The 20,406-nt window shown below is 54.0% G+C and overlaps 1 protein-coding gene across 1 annotated transcript; it reads left to right on the top strand.

The window, feature by feature from the left end:
• Nucleotides 1-804: 804 nt before the first annotated feature.
• On the top strand, nucleotides 805-20,343 carry ADRA1D (adrenoceptor alpha 1D). The gene is made up of 2 exons (XM_074346973.1): nucleotides 805-2,717; nucleotides 18,891-20,343. Exons 1-2 carry the CDS (start codon nucleotides 1,604-1,606, stop codon nucleotides 19,490-19,492), a joined length of 1,716 nt encoding a protein of 571 aa, XP_074203074.1. The 5' UTR covers nucleotides 805-1,603; the 3' UTR covers nucleotides 19,493-20,343.
• Nucleotides 20,344-20,406: the final 63 nt, after the last annotated feature.

Raw genomic sequence — 20,406 nt, forward strand, 5'->3', positions numbered from 1 at the left:
ATCCTGCACCTACTCGGTGGCATTATCCTCCCTGCAATTCCTCCCCGCCTCTGCCATCCAGAGGGTCTGGTATGGCCTGACACATAGCAGCCTGGTTAGTATTTTTATGTTGGCCAAAGAAATGGTCTCTTTTTGTCTCCCCCTGTCCAGTCTTGCTTGTCAACAGGAGGCTCCTCAAACCCACCCCTCTACCTGTGTCCCGGGGTTCACACTAGCTCCAAACCCTGCTGTTCTCTATCCTCCCTGTTCAAATCCTGCCCTGCCTAGACCTACTCAGCTAACAGCAAGCACTACTCCAGGGCCTTAACACATATTAACTCATTTAACCTTCAGGTCAATAGACAGACACTACTGTTATCCTCATTTTACAGATGAAGAACTGAGACACAAAGAGGTCAACTAGCAAGGGGTGGAGCCTGAGTTTGGAGCCAGACTGTCTGCCTGCCCTCCCCCCACTGCTTTAACCATTCCACCAAGTGGCCTTTCCCACCCTCCAGCTCTTAAACCCTCCCGCCCTAGAACCAGGCCACTTACTTAGTATAGCAATAGGAAGTGTTATTCTGACACCCAATATGGAGTAAAGTAATTGTGCAGAAGTTGGTATAGACAGACCGACGTGTCCTCGGCAGGATCTGAAAACTGTAACCATGTAAGTGTAGTCTCTTGTCCTTTCGCCCATTCACAGGCCCGCAAAGCTTTCGACCCTTCCTGGGGCTCTCCACGCCACGTCACTGTACAGAGGTGTTTGAGACCCTCCCTTATCCAGTGCCTTGAGAGAAGTAAGGAGATGCCACAGCTCCATCCAGGCAGTCCCTGGAGGCGACCCGGCGCGGCATGGCGCGGTCCAGTCCGCAGTCTGCAGCCTCCACGCGCTTGCTGCTCTCTGGCGGCCGGAGCCGTGAGTCTGGGGAACTCGAGCATCGCACCTTCTACGCTCGGTGCGCCCAAGGGCACCAGCGAGTGACCCGAGACGCTGGGGAAAAGGGCGGGAGGCAGGGAGACGCAGCTGAGGAGAAAGGGGGAGGAGACCCAGGAGGGCTGGGGGAGGGAGCCGGGAGCGGACCGCGAGGCGAGAGGGCGGACGTGGGCACCCGCGGTGCGGCGGGGGTTGCTGCTGCGGGGTCGGAGCGCGCGCCTGCGCCGCCGCCCCTGGGGACCCCGGGACGCTGGCTCTCCCAAAGCACAGAGCCCCTTCTTCGGGCAAGTGTGGCGCCAGGTCCCTCGGCGCCGGCCGCCCCCTCCCCGCCTCCTCCCCAGCGCTGCACCTCCTCCGTCCCGCCCCCGCGCCCAGTAGTGAGCGCCGCAGTGGCCGCAGCCTGCGCCGCCTGGCCGCCTAGGCGCGCTCAGAGAACGGCGCGCGTCGCCGGCCCCGGCTCTTGGGTCCCACTCCGCGGCCGGCCTCGGGGAGCCCCGGTCGCCGGCCCCGTCGGCCCCGTTGTGCTCGAGGACAGCTGCGCTCCACGTCACAGAAACTGGGGCAGGATCCTGACGGGACCGGCGCCCCAAACTAGAGCCAGAGCCCCGCGACTATGCCCAGTGACCCCCCGCCCTAACAGTCGCTCGTCCTGCGCCCGGGCCCAGCCCCCGACGGCCACGCGTTGAGATGACTTTCCGCGACCTCCTGAGCGTCAGTTTCGAGGGATCCCGCTCGGACAGCAGCGCCAGGAGCTCCAGCGCGGGCGGCGGCGGGGGTGGCGCGGGCGGATCAGCCGTCTCAGAGGGCCCCGCAGTGGACGGCGTGCGGGGGACCGCGGGCGGCGGCGGCGGCGTGGTGGGCGCGGACAGCGGCGAGGACAACAGGAGCTCCGCGGGGGAGCCGGGGGGCGCCGGCGCTGGCGGCGAGGTGAACGGCACGGCGGCCGTCGGGGGGCTGGTGGTGAGTGCGCAGGGCGTGGGCGTGGGAGTCTTCCTGGCCGCCTTCATCCTCACGGCGGTGGCAGGCAACCTGCTGGTCATCCTCTCCGTGGCCTGCAACCGCCATTTACAGACGGTCACCAACTATTTCATTGTGAATCTGGCCGTGGCCGACCTGCTGCTGAGCACCACGGTGCTCCCTTTCTCAGCCACCATGGAGGTCCTGGGCTTCTGGGCCTTCGGCCGGGCTTTCTGCGACGTGTGGGCCGCCGTGGACGTGCTCTGCTGCACAGCCTCCATCCTCAGCCTCTGCACCATCTCGGTGGACCGGTACGTGGGCGTGCGCCACTCGCTCAAGTACCCCTCCATCATGACCGAGCGGAAGGCGGCCGCCATCCTGGCGCTGCTCTGGGCCATAGCCCTCGTGGTATCCGTGGGGCCGCTGCTGGGCTGGAAGGAGCCGGTGCCCCCGGACGAGCGCTTCTGCGGCATCACGGAGGAGGCGGGCTACGCCGTCTTCTCCTCCCTGTGCTCTTTCTACCTGCCCATGGCCGTCATCGTGGTCATGTACTGCCGCGTGTACGTGGTTGCGCGAAGCACCACGCGTAGCCTGGAGGCTGGTGTCAAGCGCGAGCGGGGCAAGGCTTCGGAGGTGGTGCTGCGCATCCACTGTCGCAGCGCAAGCACCGGCTCGGATGCGGCCCGTGGCAGGAGGCGCAGCGCCAAGGGCCACACCTTCCGCAGCTCACTGTCCGTGCGCCTGCTCAAGTTCTCCCGCGAGAAGAAGGCGGCCAAGACTCTGGCCATCGTCGTGGGAGTCTTTGTGCTCTGCTGGTTCCCCTTTTTCTTCGTCCTGCCACTGGGTGAGTGACCCTTCTCCCATCAGCCTCTTCCCTTCCTCCCTGAGCCTGTGGCTGTCCCTTCCTGGCACCGGACTTGGATGGACGTCCCAAGTGGAGGGTGACTTGCCACCTGAGCGAAGGTTTACTTAATAACCTGCCTGGTCTCTTAGGCATGCGCGCATGTGCTGTTTTGCAGGAAGACAACTGAGAGGCTCCTCATGCTTGCAGGATTTGTTTTACGGACTTCTAACTTTCCTGGCCTTCCCACTCTTCACTGCCATTACAAGCTCTTCGCTTGTTTTCTGCTCCCACCTCCTCTAAATATAAAAGGTAACTGGAAATCTGTGCTGGCATCTGCCCGTAGCATGTTGTGAGCAGTGTATGTGCTTGTCCACATATTCCCCTTCCCTGTACCCCCAGATATAAATGCCAACCCCCAGAGGTGGTGCTAAGGTGAGTGAGGCTACCTTCATTCGTGGGCCAGTCAGCTGCACATCAGCAGGCACCGGAAGCCACCTGCTTTCTCCCAGCACCCATTCGGTTTGGAAGCTGGCCTCCCTGGGAGACCCTCCCCAGCTGGTATCTGTGAATGCCCCCTGGGCTCTCACTTCTGAAATCTCTTGGAGGTGGGGGGCTGTGTGGGGCTGAGAAGGAAAGGGAAAGGGCATTTTATCAAATGGAAAGTTAATATTGTTCGTCGTCGATTTTTAAATTTACTGAGTCCTTTACCCCTTCCAGAGAACTTTGCTATTTCTTTCACCGGCTTCCCTGTAGTCCTGGGAGGTGGACAGCTGCCCTCAGGGGCTTCTTCCCACTCCTTAAGGCCCCTCCTGGAAGCCTTGGGACTGAGTAGGCACAGGAAGGACAAGGGGAACAGCATCTCTGGGGATGCATTTGCCCGGAGTCACTTCACCCATGGCTGCAACTTCAGTTGGCCGAAACCGGATCTCCCTGTCTTTCCCAGGCCTTGCTCCTTCCACACTCTGCAGCTGAGTCAGGAAAGAGACAATGGCCTCCCTCCTGCTCCCTCCTGCAGGCCCTCTCCACACAGGAGTCAGAGTGACCTTTATGCATTATAAATTCGAGTGTCGCTCTCTTCTAAAACCCCTTAATGCTTTTCTACTGTCCTGGGAACAAAATCCAAACTCTGTACCACAACCTATGATAGGGTGACCATCAAGTTTGTTATGTCTGGACCAAAATGAGACATTATGAATCTTTACACTGGGACAGCAGGCACAGACCAGGACTGTGACATGTGGTCCCCCTCCTATAAGGAAGGGCCTGAGTGATGGGCCACCTCCCGTCTGACCCCATGGCTTTGCCACCTGCCCCTTGCTCACTGCACGCACAGGCCCTTCTGACCCTCTTCTGGTTTCTTGCAACGCCAAGCTCATGCCCTTGCACTTGCTCGTCCCTGTGTCTGGCCCGCCCTCCCCAGCTCCTCCGGGCTAACTCCCCATCCTGTAAGTCTCAGCATAAATGTCCCCACTTCAAAGCGGCCTTCCCTCTTCTCTTCCTTCAATTTCAGTATGTATTTTGTATTCTCTCCCTCTGGCACGAAGTTTTTTTCTTTTACTGGCTCCTTAACTGTCATCACATGTCTATGTTGCTTGATTTGGTGTGTGATTCCCCCCACTGACCCGGCAGCTCTGTGAGGGCAAGGCTGGATCAGCTATGTCATCACCAGTGCCCAGCACGGTGCCCGGCACATGAGGAGCAACAGCACAGCCGAGAGGACCACAGCCTCTGGTGCCAGAGCCTGGGTTCAAGTCCCAGCTCCACCCCTTCCTAGCTGTGTAACTTCTGGCAAATCCCTGAGCCTCTCTGCCTCTGTCTCCTCATCTGTAAGATAGGGATGGCAGTGATGGTAGTCATACCCACCTGCAGGGCTGGGGTGAGACCTCAGGGAGATGCTATGTGTGAGTATAATTCTGGTACATGGTGAGTGCAGTCTGAGCTGTTGCTTTTATAGCAGATGCTCCATAAATACATGGTAAGGAATGAAATAAATCACCAACTTGAAAATCAGCCAGCCAGAGGCTGCTGGGGGAGGAGGGGGGACAGGTGGAACAGGAGGTGGCCAATAGGCAGGCAGGAGAAAGTCGGTGTGTCTGCTTCTTTAGAAACCCATGCACCCAGGATCTAGAGCCTACCACCCAGGTTCCTTTCCCCACCCACCAACCACAGCTGTGACCTGTTCCAGGGGCCCTCAGCTGCCTCCCTGCCCCCTGGCTCACCCCGGCCCCATGTGAGGAATGATCGAGGTGGGTATAACATGCCACCACCTCCTATTACATTCTTTTAACTTCTTTTAAAAATTTGAGTTACAGAATAATGTCCAGAGAAGGAGAAAATAATATATCACTTGTCCGTCTATCTTTAATCACCCATATTGAACAGATGATAACATTTCGCCATATCGGCCTCAGATTCTTTTCTCCCTCTTTTCAAAGAAATAGAACACAGACACAACGGAGTCCCCACCTCCTGTCCTTTTGTCATTTTCTCCCTCCCCCCTGAGAGGTAAATCCAGTGTTTATCACTCCCACACATCGGTTTATTCTCTTACCACAAACACCTGAATCCATAATAATAAACAGTATTGTTTAGTGTGTCCTTCAGATCTCTACAAATGGCACCACGCCACGCATATCGGTCTTCAGTTTGCCTTTTCCACCCAGCATTTTGTCGTTGAGGTTCGTCCATTCTGGTTCGTTCCAGCAGCAGTGTTCCATTTGCGCGTGTTCCAGGGTGTGTTGATGCAGTCTCCTGCTCAGCTTTTCCAGTTTTTCATGGTTACAGTCAACACCACAAAAGGCTACTGGTTTTTGAGGTTAAGAGCCCGTGTCTCCCTCCTTCAGAAAGTCATCCCTGACCGTCCATGGCCTCTGCCCTTGCGGCACACGCTGCTCTTTCTCAGTCCCTCCATCGCTGCTGCTCCTCACGCGGCGTGGGAACACGCCGCCCTGCCTCCTCCTTCCTACCAGTCTGTGCTGTGCCCAGCCTCCCAGGGCATCTCACCGCGTCCCGGAACCAAGCCCAGGGCCACTGACTGAGTGGAATCTGGCAGTAATGAGCAAGCAGGACAGAGCCACGCAGGGACACGGAGTATTCGGATCTGCCGTGATGGGGCTCAGAGGGCAAGGGCAGCAGCGAGACGGGAGGGCAGAGGCTGTGGTGGATGCAGGAGCGGCCTGAGGGCTGTGCAGGAGGGAGAGGGGACCAGGAGGTCCTGACACACCCTCCCTCCCAGCTCTGGGCCCAGGTCTGGGAGGAGAGAGGCATCTTTGGAGGAATAGGGATCATTCTGAGCAGCAACTTTTTGAGGGGAAATGTGGAATGCAAGGGACTGGCATATTTTGATGGGAGGTACCAGTAGGTGCTTACAGGTGAAAGATGTTGGGAACTTAGATAAGGGGGCCAGGGATGGATACAGTTGCAGAAGCAGGAGTGTGGGGTACAGTCTCCCAGGAAGAGGACAGAGGGACAAAGAGAAGAGAGGGCTGGGGAAGGAGCTTTGGGGAGCACCCACTTTGAAAGAACCAGGAGGCAGAAAAGGGGGCAGCCAGGCAGAGTGGTACCTCCCTCCTCCCAGGCCCTGGTTCCCATGAAGGCACCCAGTAGGGCCACAATCTGGGGGTTGTTGAGCAGACCCAAGGTGCCCCCCAACACCCCCACACACTCCAAGCGGAGGGTGGAGCCCCAGCCACTGCATAGCCAGTGAGCAGCCCCAAAAGCTCAGAGGATACTGAGAGCCTTAGGAAGGGGGCGCAGGGACCCAGAGGGACACTGGCACAGGGTCCTGAACCATCAACTATAAACCTGAAATGCCAGTCAAGCCAGAGCTGCAGCAGAGAGGGACACAGATGAGGTGTGCCGAGCCATGGGGCCTCTGGGGCCCAAGGTGCTGGGCAGGAAAGACTGGCACCCAGACTTGGGGCACCTGAAATCCTTCGGGGCCCAGAGAGGGACTGGGGGTCATCCCCCACATCTCTGTTTCTTTGTGAGGAGCACCTGTGGGGTAAGTGGAAGCAGGCACGGTGTCTCCATGAGCCTGAGACACCACATGGCTGCCCTGAGACTCGAGCAGCGAGGCGGGGAGGGCAGCACCAGCTCCTGCAGGGCTCCCTTCCCCTCCTAGGCCCCTCCAGGGGCCACATCTCCCTTGATGTTTTCCTAGCAGCAGTACCTCACTGAGTCTGGCTTTGGCCTGCCTGGCAAGTGTCCCAGTCATGCCCAGAGGTAACCTGTCCACTGAGACCTACACACACACACACACACAGGACAGCCCCAGCCCTGTCATTCCTAGTGACCACAGGCAGACCCCCAGCTTGCACTCCCAACTCTCTTTTGCTGGGTGGGTCACTGAGCCTCACTGGCCTCTGAGTCAGCCTCCGGAACGTGTGGGTCACACAGAACAGCCTCAGAGGCTCAGAGCCCACGGGCCCCTTCCAAATACATATCAAGGTGTGCAGGTGATAGAAGTCCCAGGACAAGGACACTCCAGCCAGGGTTTCAGGCCCCCACTCCCAGCCATCTGTCCTCCGTCCTGTACTATCAGTCTAGGCCCTGTGATAATGCTGCCTCCCTGAACAGCCCCGGGTTTAGCCAGGTGCTTCTTTGTGCTCCCCAAACACTCTGCGTTTAGCTTTGTCACGGTGGACTGTGGTCATCAGCATTCTCACACATGCTGTTATCTGTAAGGGCAGAGGAAACACTACATACACAGGCATGGAGGAGTGGAGGTATTTGGGGGTGTCCTGTGGTTTGGGGGACCTGAAATGTGGAGTCTATGAGAAGAGGGGTCACAAGATGATGCCAATAACAGGACAATGGATAAATAAATCACGGTGTATTCATTGACTGGACTACTGCCCGACCAGGAAAATTAACAAACTCGATGTCCACAACAATGAGGATGAATTTCACAGACAGTATGCTGGGCAAAATGAACCAGATCTGAAATTAAAAGCATAGGTACCATATGATTCTGTGTATCTGAAGTTCAAAAACAGGCAAAGCAAAGCAATGGTGATAAAAATCAAGACAATGGCGACATGTGTGAGTGTGTCATGGGGACGGAGGGTATTGCCTAGAAAAGAGGGCCAAGAAACCTTCTGAAGGGCTGAGAACATTCTATGTCCCAGTCTGAGTGGTAGCTACATTGGTGTATACACATGTAACATCATCCGTCTGTGCTTATAAAATGTACACACTGTAAACCTGACTGTCAGTACCTTATGCTTAATGAGAGAGAGAGGGAGAGCGCGCAGGTGACAGTGAGAAAGAGAAAGAAGGAGAAAAGGCGGGAGGAGGCAAGAGGAGGTTGAGGAATTGGTGTCTAGACTGGAAAGCACACTTTGGCAGGCGGGTGTGGAGGGTGCATTCAGCGTGTGCATCCCCAGATGCAGGGAGAGAGGCGGGGCATGCATCGCAGCAGGTCCTCGGTAACGGCGTTACTGTGCCCAAAAGCCCAAAAGCCTAAAGAAGAGGCTGGCATTACATCTTCTATCTGTGCCTTTGTGGCACCTGGCACATGGTTGGTGCTCAGTCAATGTGTGTGTGCAGAGGGAAAGAGTGGCAGAACCCACCGCCTCATCACACCCTGCCACTCCAAGGATCTGGGTGACAAAGCACAGCCCTCGATTGTAGCAGCAGTAGTAGTAGCAGTGGTATCACCGTGGTGAGAACACTTAACATGCGATGTACCCTCTTGACAAATGTTTAAGTGCACAGGATTGGTCACTGTAGGCACGAGGCTGTCCAGAATTTCTTCATCTTGCTTTATGCCCGCTATTAGCAACTCCCCGGTCCTCCCTTCCCCCAGCCCCCAGCCCCCAGCCCCCAGCCCCCAGCATTCCACTCATTGATTCTTTGACTTTGACTATTTCAGATACCTCCTAGAAGTGGAATCCTGCAGTCCTTCTATGACTGGCGTATTTCACTTAGCATACCACCCTCTGTGTAAAGCAGGACCCCCTCTCCCTAGCGATGCACTGAGTGTGCCCCACCTCATTTATGTAACCTAAAATTTTTTTAAGCATAGCAGCTAACATTAATTTAGTGATTATTATGAACAAGCAATGAACTAGGGTTTTTTTTTTCTTTTTAAAAAAATCATGGATGGTTTCAAACATATACATAAGTAGGTAGAACAGTGTGATGGCCCCTGGGTACCACCAGCTTCAACTGCTATCAACCCAAGGCTCGATTCATTCCAGTCCCCACTCACTTTTCACTTGCTTATTATTTTGAAGAAAATCCCAGACACTGTATCAGCTCATCTGTAAATTCTACAGTATGTATTTCTAGAACTTAAAAAAAAACCCACAATCCATTATAACACATAAAAATAATTGATTAATTTAACAAATATCTTAATGTTGAAATGTTGCTGATTGCCTCACACATTTTTAGTTTATTTGTTTGAATCATGGTCCAAAAAAGGCACGTACATTGCATGCAGTTGAATTGCCTCCTCAGTTTCTTTGATTGATGATTCCCCTTCCCCAAATTTTCCTTTTCAACCATTTGGTCAAGAAACCAGATTGTTTGTCTTGAAGGAGTTGCCACCAGTCCGCAGTTTGCATCCCTATGGTACCATTTAATGTGTCCCCCTGTTCCCTGTACTTCCTGTAAACTGGCTTGATCACATTCAAGTTCAGTGCTTAGGGCAAGAATTCCACCCTTTCGTGATGTTAAGATTGATCAGGGGTTCAGACGTGATCAGCCCCATCTGTCCATGATAAAATGTCCCGTCAGCCTTTCACCTGCTGGTTTTAGCAGCCATTGACCATGGCTGGACCCATTATATCACTTTAAAAAGTGGCGATATCCAAATTCTGTCATTCCTCCTGCATTTGTAGACTAAAAATTCTAAAAACAGTTCGCCACTGGCTATTTGGTCACTTGAAATAACATCTGTATAAAAAAAGCAGAACTGCTCAGTACTCCCTTTTATCAAGAGAAGAGTCAATTTCCTAGCAGTCTTTCCAAAGGGGACCAATAGGGTTTTTTTTAAGTACGTGATGAAGTGATTTTTAAAGCTGTCACACATTACAGACATCGATCATTTTGGGGGGTTGGCCAATGAGTGACCTTTCACGTTGGCTCCTGGGACCTTTGGCACAACCCAGAGTCTTGAGTTTTCTGGTCTCATGAGATGTTTCAGGCTCAGCTTGTACTTTTTGTTGCCCTGGACTGTTTCTCTAAAGTGGTCTCTTTTAGTGGAAAATGAAAATTTAAAGACCACAATCTGAGCTCTTGGCTGTGCATTGATACTAAGTTGGCCACTGACTCATGGACAGAGCTAGGAAAAAAAATTGGGGGGGGGTGGCGGGGCGTAAAAGAAAAATATGCCACTGATGGGGTGGACTTCTGTTGTCAGACGAGCACAGATCCTTCCTCCCCTGAGGGTCTTGTCCTCTGCCCAAGTCCTGCTCAGATGTTTGTCATAAACATCTAATGAACTGTTGATTGCTCTGCCTCATTCATTAAAGTCCAGGATACTGGGGTCACATGCTTTCGCCCCCACTCTCATCTCTGCCTTAGTCATTGGTGTGGCTCCACTGTCCTGAGGCTGACCCATGCTGACCCTGACTTCCCCCTCCACCCTTCCTCCCAGGGTCATGCCGTGGCCCATGTGCCCACCTTCATCTATGTCCTCCCAAATCCTCAGTGAATCTCTGCCACCCAAGTCCATCTACTCCTTGGTTCCAATCATACCTGCTCACTGACCCCAACCTTGACTAAGCCTTCTCATCCCTGCCCCTCCCTTTGTCTTCTGGTCAGTTAGGCCTCCCTCCCCAACTAGTGCCATAATCCACCACTTTACCCTCTCTTGCCGTCTTTAACTGCCTCGCCTCCACCTACTTCTGTGAACCCCAACCCCTGAATCTGGCCGTTCCTCCATGTGGTTCACAGTGTGTGCTGCTAAATGTATAAAACTTGGTGTGGAGTAGGGGCTAATTTATGGCATCTGCCCATTTCCATGATGCCACTATTCCCACCACGGTCAGTTTCAGGCTACCAAAGAGATGTCAGCTGGCTTGCAGAGTTCCTGAAAATTTAACAATCAGGTCTTGTGAACCAATGCAAACTGGTGTCTAGATGAGCACTTGCTAAAATAAAAAAATCACCCTTTCCATAGCCAGGCCTCCTCCTTGGGGCAGCCCCCATGTGCCGGAAGTCCTGCAGCTTCCCTGTCGGCTCAGATCTCTCTCAACTCTCTTTCCTTCCTAAGGGGTTTTACTCTGTCAGTGACTGCTCGGCCCTCCTTATCTCCACCTCTCCTCTGCCCGCTCACACAGCACAGAGATGTGTCCACAATGCCTCTTAAAAATGATTCACCCTCAGCCTGTAGCCCCTTCACCCTCACTCTGTTCCCATCTTCTCACTGTAATCTTTCCTCCTTTCCACCTTCTTGTAAGAATATCTCTTGCTACTTAGGTCTTTAAAAAATATTCTGGTGTTAATCTTAAGCCTAGATGTCAGAGCTGGGTTTGGAACCTAAGCACTCTGGCTCTAAAGTCCTTGTTACTTCCTGCCTGGGTCAGGGGTCAGAGGTCAGAGGTCAGGCTGGAGCCAGGGTTAAAGGTCAGTTTTAAGCTTCAAATCTCACTAAATGCTTTGGTGCCTGCACACCTTCACCAGGCTCCGTTCCAGGCTCCCTTCTGCCCCAGGTCCTGGCCATGAGGGCCCTGAGCAGTGCCACGGGACAGGACCAGGTCCTGCATGGTTTGATCTTCTCATAGACCCCCAGAGCCCTTGAGCCCCCTCCTCATAGGAAAGTCTCTGAGTTCCTGAGTCCATCTCTGACCCCAGCTGAGCCCTGCCTCATCCTGCTTTGTGAGCTGTGTGCCCACTAAAAAGGGGCTCCTTTAATGCTGGAGATTTGCCTGCCCTCACTCTGCAGGTGGTGACCCCACAGAACATTAGCCTGGCTTCCTAGTGGGCAGTGCCCCAGCAGCTCAGTGCTTGGACTCCTGGACAGAGTGAGCCCTGTCTGGCCACCTTCTCACCTCTGGTAAAAGCACTGATCTGCCCAGACTCAGGAGCCATTTGTCAGTGTGGCTACAGAGCTGAGGGGTTCATGCTAAGATCAGAGTCTTATTCAGCTGAGCACAAGGGCCACTTGGCAGGGACTTCGGTCTTGGGCACTCAGAACTTGGGGTGAGGCCACTTCAAGGCCGCAGATCAGGAAGTAAATGAATTAAGAAGTGACAAGAGCGGAAAGAAAGGAGAGAGAGGGAAGGTGGAAAGAAAGAAGGGAGAAGAGGAGAAAGAGCTGAGGGGGAAATAGGGGTGCACATGTAGGACACTGGACAGGTCAGTGACTCACCTCCCTACCTTGGGCCCCACCAGGCAGCCTCTGTGGCTATGGGAACTGCCCCTCCCCACCGATCCCAACAGCTATGGAAGGTGTCCAGGGCCAGGCAAGTAGTTCTAGGTCAGCCCCACAGAGGTCAAGGATCCTAAGGCAAACATGGAGCCACCAAAGGACTTCTGATCTGCAACTTACCCATCTTGAGCCCAAGGACCCACCAGTTTCCTCTCTGCATGGGAACTTGGCAATGCAGGGAATTCAAGAGATCTGGTTTGGCACAGCTAGCCCCACAGGACCTTCAACTGATCCCTCCATGTCTTCACAATCCATCTAAGACCTGCACCCTATTCAGGTCAACTCTTCCTGACAGCCTTCCATGATTATTTCTGCCTCAAAATGGGCCTTATCTCTTACATTCTCTCCCTCCCCCTTCCTGTTTCAGCAATCCTAACTTCTTGGTGGCCCTCCAACTTGTCAGGTACCCTGCAGCCCCAGGGCCTTTGCACACGCCCCTTCCTCTGTCTGGAGTTCTCTTTCTTCAGATAGATGCATGACTCACTTCCTCACAGGGTATTCAGGTCTCAGCTCAAATGTGCCTTATTAGAGAGACTCATCTGACCCTTTAGAATATAGCAAAGAGGTCCTCTGCTTCCCAGCCTCTCTTGGGGAAAGTGCTGTTGAGTTCCAGAGTCAGAGGCACTGAGTGAGTGGCTGGAAGAACTGGGAGAGAGAAAGACGGTCTAGGGCTAGGAATTCCTTCTCTCTGAGCCCTGCTGGCTGGAAGAGACCTGAATACCCAAGAGAACATGGCATTTTAACCCCTCTGTTTCTTTCTGGCTAGAGAAAGTAGCTGCCTGTGGGTGGAAAAATCACTGGTGATGGAGGGAGTGGGAAAGGAGAAAGGCTGGGGTGCAGCCTGATATTTCAAGGTTGGCTGCAAGCTATGAGCAGGACTGCCTGTGAATTCTGATATTCTGCCAAGAACAAGCTCCCTCTGGTAAGGGCAGAAGAGGGCTCTTGATCACAGCGTCCGCCCCTTGGCTTCCACACTGTCACTCCTCAGCGAGGCTTGGCCAGATTGGCCAGCTGCAGCCCCACCCAGCATCTCAGCGGCACCTCCTGGGCCAGGACACTGCCGTTCCTTAGGAGAGGGGAGTGGCCTGTGACCAGGCTGCGAACACTCCCCCTAACCTCACAGGCTGCCTTTAGTTTCCCCACCAGTGTTTAGGCCAGCCTGGCCTAGCCAGCATGCCATAGCGAGGGGTTACCTGCTGACAGAGGAGAGGTCCTTCCTCTGCTGACCAGTGATGTTCGCCATCCCCGGACGCTGTGTTTATGTATAAAAGTCTGTCCTTAGCCTGACCAGCGTGGAGCCTGGTAGGTCCTGAACACTCAGAAAGCAAGCGTGGGCTCCCATTTCCTTCCTCCTCACTTGGGAGGCTACCCACACCCACCCAGACACGTATTCCCTCACTCAGCAGACGTTTTACAGCCCCTGCGCTGGCTCAGGCGCTTGTGTTCGAGGCTGGGATGAAAAGAATCATTAACCCCATCCCTGCCCCCAAGAAACCTAGAGCCTAGGAGAGTAGATAGAGCAGTAACAAATTGTATTTGTTAAAATGCAAGCAGGGGTCAAAGGGCACCTAACTTAGGCTTGGTGGGGGCGGACACCTGACCTGGGCTGGAGGGAGAGGTGGGAGGAAGCACTTGGGAGAAGTTGGGGCCAAGCAGGAAGGCGGAAGGAGCCCAGCCCCTGGGGGAAGACATGCTTGTGGCTGCGTGTGGCCAAATTTGGAGGGAGATAAGCTGAAGACAGCACGGGGTCCTAAAAAGACTGGAATGCCACACGAGAAAATTTGGGTTTATTCCTCGGAGCCATTAGACGCCACTAACAGCTTTCAGAGGGGAAAGGAGAGAAACCATTCTTTTCGGTAACTCTCTGGCAGCTGTGTGCAGAGTAGAGAGGACAAGGGACCCCTTGGCGAGCCATGTAAACAAAATGAGGTGCCAGACTAAGCAAAGGTTTCAGGAAGCAGGTGAAGGGAGGGACCCTGCTGGGGAGAAAATGGAATGCACTACACGTGGTGACCAGTTGGACATATAGATTAGAAAAGAGAGACTCACTCGGCAAACTGAGGACCTACTGTGTGTTCAGGGTGCTCATGAGGTCTTCTGGGCAGTGGAAGTGCAGCACCAAGTGAAACAGACGCTAGTCCTGCCCCATGGACTCCGACTGCAGGGAGAAAGATGCTAGACAAAATGAAGAATAACTTGGCTAGTGCAGGAGAAGGTGACAAGGGCCAAGGATAGAGTCCCCCCAGTTGAGGGGGGTGGGGAGTATGGGGTGGTGAACATTGCAGTTTTTTTTATTGACGTACAGTGATGGATTTACAGGATGATCCTGTACAAAAGCACACAGCCAAGACTGGAGCCTGCTGTGGCCAGAGGGGAAGGAGAAGTCATTGTGGCCACGTGGCTGATGCACGTGAAGACAGAAGAGAATCGGGACTCACAAGAGAAGGGAGAACAACGGGGTGGTGCTGGGTGCCCGGATGGTGGGAGGCTGAGGGAGGGTGTCCTGTGAGCGGCTCTGTTTCTGGTGACAACTGCCAAGATGAGTTAGCACAGCTGAACTTTACGCTGCAAGAAAGGCTGCGGACAAAGTGGGGAGTTGGGGGGGGCAACTTGGGGCAGAGGAGGGGGCTGCCAGGTACTGGGAGGCAGGGGCCTTGTCTCAGAGCCCCACGTCCCCACTGAGGCTTTCCTGTAGTTGGGCTCCAAGGACTGGCAGAGGCATGTGCCAGGCAGCTGGAGAGGAATGAGAAGGCAAGATAGGCGAAACAGATGGCCAACCTGAAAAGCCGTAACTCAGAGGAGCTGGAGGAGGAGAGAGTTGGGAGTTGCTGAGAAGGGGCTTGTCCACTGATGCCCCTACAGCAGGGCAGTGTTGCAGGGATAATGCCTGCGAGCATCCTCAAGGGTTACGGTGTTGCAGGAGAAATGGGGGCCCGAGGATGGTCCCTGGGACGCACCCTGCCAAGTGAGGGTCCCTAGCTTCATGCAGGAAAGAATTCAAGAAGGAGCCAGAGTAAAGTGAAAGCAAGTTTAGTCAGGAAGATACACACTCCACGGACAGAGTGTGGGCTGCCTCAGAAGGCAAGAGCCGTGGCCCCAGGAGATGGGATCGTCTTGGAAAGTGAGAGCGGCCTAGGAGATACACATCCCATTGGCAGATACACGTCTCAAAAGGCAGAGGCCCTGGGGTGCGAGGGTGTTTCATTTTTTTACGGGCTGGGTAATTTCATATGCTAACAAGTGGGAGGATTATTCCAACTATTTGGGGTAAGGGGCAGGGATTTTCTGGAATTGGGTCCCTGCCTGCTCTTGGGCCTTCTATGGTCAGCCTCGGGGCTGTCATGGCACCTGTGGGTGTGTCATTTAGCAGGCTAATACATTACAATGAGCACATAATGAGGCTTAAGGGAAGTCAAATCCTCCGCCATTTTGAGCCTAGTTGGTTCTAACCAGTTTATGTCCTCTCCTCAATTGCTGTGTCATTCTTTTAATGGTTGTGCCCTGCTCCTTTCCCTCCTGTCTCATTAAGGCAGTTACCCACCTCATCTGTGGCAAAGGAGAGGGCAGTGCCCACCATCTCCCCACCCCTAACCCAGAAATCCTTGAAAGAGGCTGTGGGCAGTTGAGAGAATGTTGGGACAGGCAGGCAGGCAGCAAAGAGTGAGGTGGGGTGCAAGGAAGTGGAGGAGGCAGACTGCAGCACTCTGGGTGGAGGTAGGTGTGAGGCTCAGAACTGCTGTATGTGAAGGGAACACAGTAAAAGTCTGGGAACGGCTGCCTCTGGAAGCTGGAGCCCAAGACACAGACGTCTGTATTTTCCAGGCAAGATGTCTGTGTACAGAAGGCAGAGAGCAAATGAAACAAAATTGTGGCAGATGCTGTTGGTGCCCCCCCCATCTCCCCACACCCCCCCCATCTCCCCACACAGCCCCCTCCAACAGGTCACCCTCCACCACAGCAGCTGCCTGGATTTCTTTGCTTGAGGCTTTCTCTAACCAGCAAAATCCTCATTGTCCATCCATACAGCAGGCAGAAATTGTAGAAAATTAACACCCTGAGGGAGCAGCTGACTGACAGGAATGGGTGTATAGATACCCCGCCTCCCTCACCCCACTGTTGAGATAACTCTGAGGTTCCTGTTCCCCACGGTCTCCCAGAGCTCCTAGTGCGATTGCACCCCAGTTGCCCACAGCAGTGACTAACTTGTTAACTAACTCTCCTTTTCTTGGCTTCCTTCTCTTCCCTCTCTTCATCACATTTTACTACTGATATTTCATTTACCTTCCAAATTAACAACTTGCATTTGAATCTTTGTCTCAAGGGTCTACTTCTGGGAAAGCCCAAAGTAAGACAGAACCTCAGCAGAACACAGTAGGAAAAACTTCAGGCTGAAAGGCTGAATTTGAATCCCAGCTCCTTTATGTGTAAGAAATTCTCAGCTGGCAGCAGGCTTCCGTATAGGTTGGTTGAGCATAAGTTAAAATATTAATGTTTACAACAAGACCCAGGGCAAACTACGATATGCCACGTTGCCCACCAATCTGAATCAAAACCACGCTGATAACAATGCCCTTTGGCCGGCTTCAGGCTCGCTGCTGAAAGCATAGTCCACTGATTTGTCATCCTGGGCTAAATATAAAAGAATTGTGGCCTGAGTCAGGAAGTTATTTTCAGCACTCTGTCTTACTTTGCAGCCATTGAGGGATGCTGTTCGGAAGGCTGCCTTCCTGGAGGCTGAGGTCAACCTGGTGTCCCCCACATTCAAGGGACAACTGCCCAACACTTCTCCCAAGGGAAATTGTCTCTGTAAGATACTCTGATGCCCCAGCCTCCCCTAAACCCACCAGGTCTTGGCTTCTGTTTCTGGCCACTGTTCAGAGCTGGGAACACAGTGCCTACCCAGGGCTAAGGTCTCCTTTCCCAAAAGCCAGAGAAATAGGTGGTGGTGGGGAGGTGAACAGACTCCAGTATTTATTACAAACTTGCTGAGTCCTATACCCTGAAACTTATAAATCATCACAAAATCCCTTCCAGAGAAATACTGTTGTCTGTATTTCACAGACAAGGAAAGTGAGACTTAGACGGCCAAATAACTTGCTCAGGGCTGGGTGACCAAGATTTGAAAAGCCTGTGCCATGCAATGCTGCCTGACACCCCTCTTCCTCCACAGCATTACTTAGTACCAGGAATTCCCACCAGATGGGAGATGGGTAATATGCAAGGGCCCCCAGGTCAAAGATGGGGTGTGGTGCCTCTGCTCCCCAGTAGGGGACCCTGCTCTTATTTCTTTGGGGACAAAAAAGAGAGTAAGCAAGTCCCATGATTTGTCAAGGACCACTCCCCCTGGTCTGCTTAGCCTGGCTGACACCTGCAACTTTTGCCAGGGATGGGACACGCCTGCCCCCTACACCTGACCCCTGCTGCTGCTGAGAGTGAGGGTGAGAGAGTGGCCTTTGCTTCCTGGATGATGCCTTTGTGTTGAGTGCCTTTTGGAGACATGACTCCTTCAGGGCCATCATGGGGAAGCTGGAGGAGAGGTTTGTGGGAAGGAGGGTCTTCATGACACAGCTCAGACCCCAGTGCCCCCACCCCTCCTGCCTGGCACTCTGCCTCCTTGCAAAGCCATCCCAGAAGCCTTCCCTGACCACTTCCCACTTCCACTGGGACAGCCCCACTGTTCTGCATTCAAACAGCCCATGGGCATTGTGTTTATTGAGGCTCAATTCTAAGCTCCCTTGCCTGCTTAAAAATATTCATGACTCCTAACTACCCATAAAAGCCAAACTTCCCAGCATTTAAGGCCCTTGAACATCTGTCCCAAATGAAGTTTTCTGAGCATATCCTTCGGGCCCCAAACTTTTATCCTCTTGCGCACCTGTCCCTTCCATTCCTGATACCCTGATACCTTCCTCATCCTGCCTGGCTCTTGTCCATCCTCTGAGACCCCTGGAAGCCCCCTACCCCAACATCACCATCACCATCACCCTGCCCTCATTCCCATGATATTTGGTCCACATTGCTACCGAGGGAGCAGGGCCATGTTTGATGTGAGCCCAGCACAGTGCCTGGCATGGGGCAAGCCTTGGTCAACATTTCACTCAGGAGTTCTTACCTTCTGTGTGCTAGGGACTACCCGGGCGTCCGGTGAAGCCCTTGTGGAGCCCTTCTCAGTCACTCTTTCAAATGCATAAAATAAAATACAAAGGATTGCACATGAAACCAATTTCATTGAAAACCTTGTCCAAATATTTTAAGTGAAATTTGGGATTTAGAAATAAATGTGCTTCCACGTGAAGGCATTAAATCACAAGATCTAGCGGTGCGTTCTAATGACTGACATTTCCAGATAGCGAGGAGCAGAGACAGTGTTTCCAAACATCTGCAACCACTGAATGTGGTAGGAAAATCTCTTTGGGAGCTGCTACTATTAAGTTGAGCCATGTGAAACTGCCAATATTGTACCAGTTTTGAGCTACAAAACAGTGATTTCATATGGTTTGTGTCTAATTCTGCTCTGTTGCTTCCATTGGAGGGAAATGCTCAGTTTCAGATAAATGTGAGTAAAACTGAAGGTGACTGTTTTTCCTCATCCAAGTTCATGGACACCCTCAAATTATGTGCGGGACTTCTGGAGGAGAGAGATCTTGAGGGCCGCTAGGTGATAACTGGCCAGGGCCCGTGAAAGGGGTGGGAGTGGGGGTAGCGTGGGGAGGGTGGCCCCTCTGCACCAAGGGCTGCCCGTGCCCCCTGTTCCTGAGCATCTAATCAGCCGGCGTCTCTGCTCCCCGCAGGCTCCCTGTTCCCGCAGCTGAAGCCCTCGGAGGGCGTCTTCAAGGTTATCTTCTGGCTGGGCTACTTCAACAGCTGCGTGAATCCGCTCATCTACCCCTGCTCCAGCCGCGAGTTCAAGCGCGCCTTCCTCCGCCTCCTGCGCTGCCAGTGCCGCCCCCGCCGGCGCCGCCGCCCCCTCTGGCGCGACCCCGGCCGCCACTGGCGGGCCTGGAACGGCGGCCCACGCCCCGCCTGCGCCCCTGGCCCGGGCGCCCCGCTGCCCTGCGCCCCGCTGGCCCTCACCGCGCCCTCGGCCCCCAGCTCCCCGGGCACCCCTGAGGTGCAGGCCCCCGTCGTCGGCCGTCGAAAGCCGCCCCGTGCCTTCCGCGAGTGGCGACTGCTCGGGCCATTCCGGAGACCCACCACCCAGCTGCGCGCCAAGGTCTCCAGCCTGTCGCACAAGATCCGCGCCGGGAGCGCGCCCCGCGCAGAGGCCACGTGCGCCCTGCCCTCGGAGGTGGAGACTGTGTCCCTAGGCGTCCCCCACGACGTGGCCCAGGGCGCCACCTGCCAGGCCTATAAATTGGCCGACTACAGCCATCTCCAGGAAACTGATATTTAAGGACCCTGGGGAGTATGTCAGCGGTGGGAGGAACGGTATGGAGAGGGAGGCTGGCTTTGTTCAAGAGGCCGGTGAAAATCGGGGACCCAGAAACTGATCAGGAAATCTGCTCTCCTGCATCCCTGAGGAACTGAGGTGGGGGTGGGGCCCTTAAAGGGTGAAAAGTGATGGAACCCCCCACCCCCACCCCGACTGGACACAAATACCCCCAGTTCCCTTTCCAGGTAGGGGCTGCGGGCTCCTTGGGGCCATTTGCTTCCAATCTCTGTTTGAGAAACACTGCCCTGTCCATGCCCTGAACCCAGAGTAGATGGCCCCAAGTATGGTCAGGCAGCCCTGTCCCTCCTCTTGGGGAGGGAAGGACACAGAGACCCTGCCTGGCTGCCCACAATGCCTCCCCTAGGGGAAAACTCAGTGGGGCCAGCGCTTCTCAACGGACACAATTTCTCCTTACTGCCGACTGGAAGAATCCAGTGGACCTGCCACTGCCACCCATAAGCTTTGGTGGCAGATTGGGTGACCGCGCTAGAAGCCTGTTGTATTAACCAGTGGGCCCACTCCCCTCTGTTGAGGCTCCTCCCTGCATACCTGGCCCTGCCCCCATTATGTCTTCCCAGGGGCCTTACTGTTTACACTCTGTATATAGTTCGTTGTGCCTGTGCCCACCATTTCTCCCTGGGATCCAGAGCCATCAAATGGGGAGAGCTTTGTCATTTTTAGACATATTTATTGGTCAGAGAACTTCTATTTTGTCCAAACGGTGCAAACTGTCCCTCTTTAGCATACAAACCATAAAGAACTACATTTTTTCCCTAAAATCCTTCAAGTACTAAAGACCACAACAAAATAGATTGGGTCTGTGTTCACCTTTCTAGTTTCAATCTAACTGTCTCTTTAACTGATGGCTGCTGTCC

Source organism: Camelus bactrianus, chromosome 19 (genome assembly GCF_048773025.1).
Source record: "Camelus bactrianus isolate YW-2024 breed Bactrian camel chromosome 19, ASM4877302v1, whole genome shotgun sequence".
In the NCBI taxonomy this organism is placed as follows: Eukaryota; Metazoa; Chordata; class Mammalia; order Artiodactyla; family Camelidae; genus Camelus; species Camelus bactrianus.

Excerpts from the sequence above, each read along its gene's own strand:
- ADRA1D (XM_074346973.1), top strand. The coding sequence starts at position 1,604 with ATGACTTTCCGCGACCTCCTGAGCGTCAGTTTCGAGGGATCCCGCTCG. Across the intron at positions 2,718-18,890 it reads TTTCTTCGTCCTGCCACTGG|GCTCCCTGTTCCCGCAGCTG; the intron begins GTGAGTGACCCT and ends TGCTCCCCGCAG.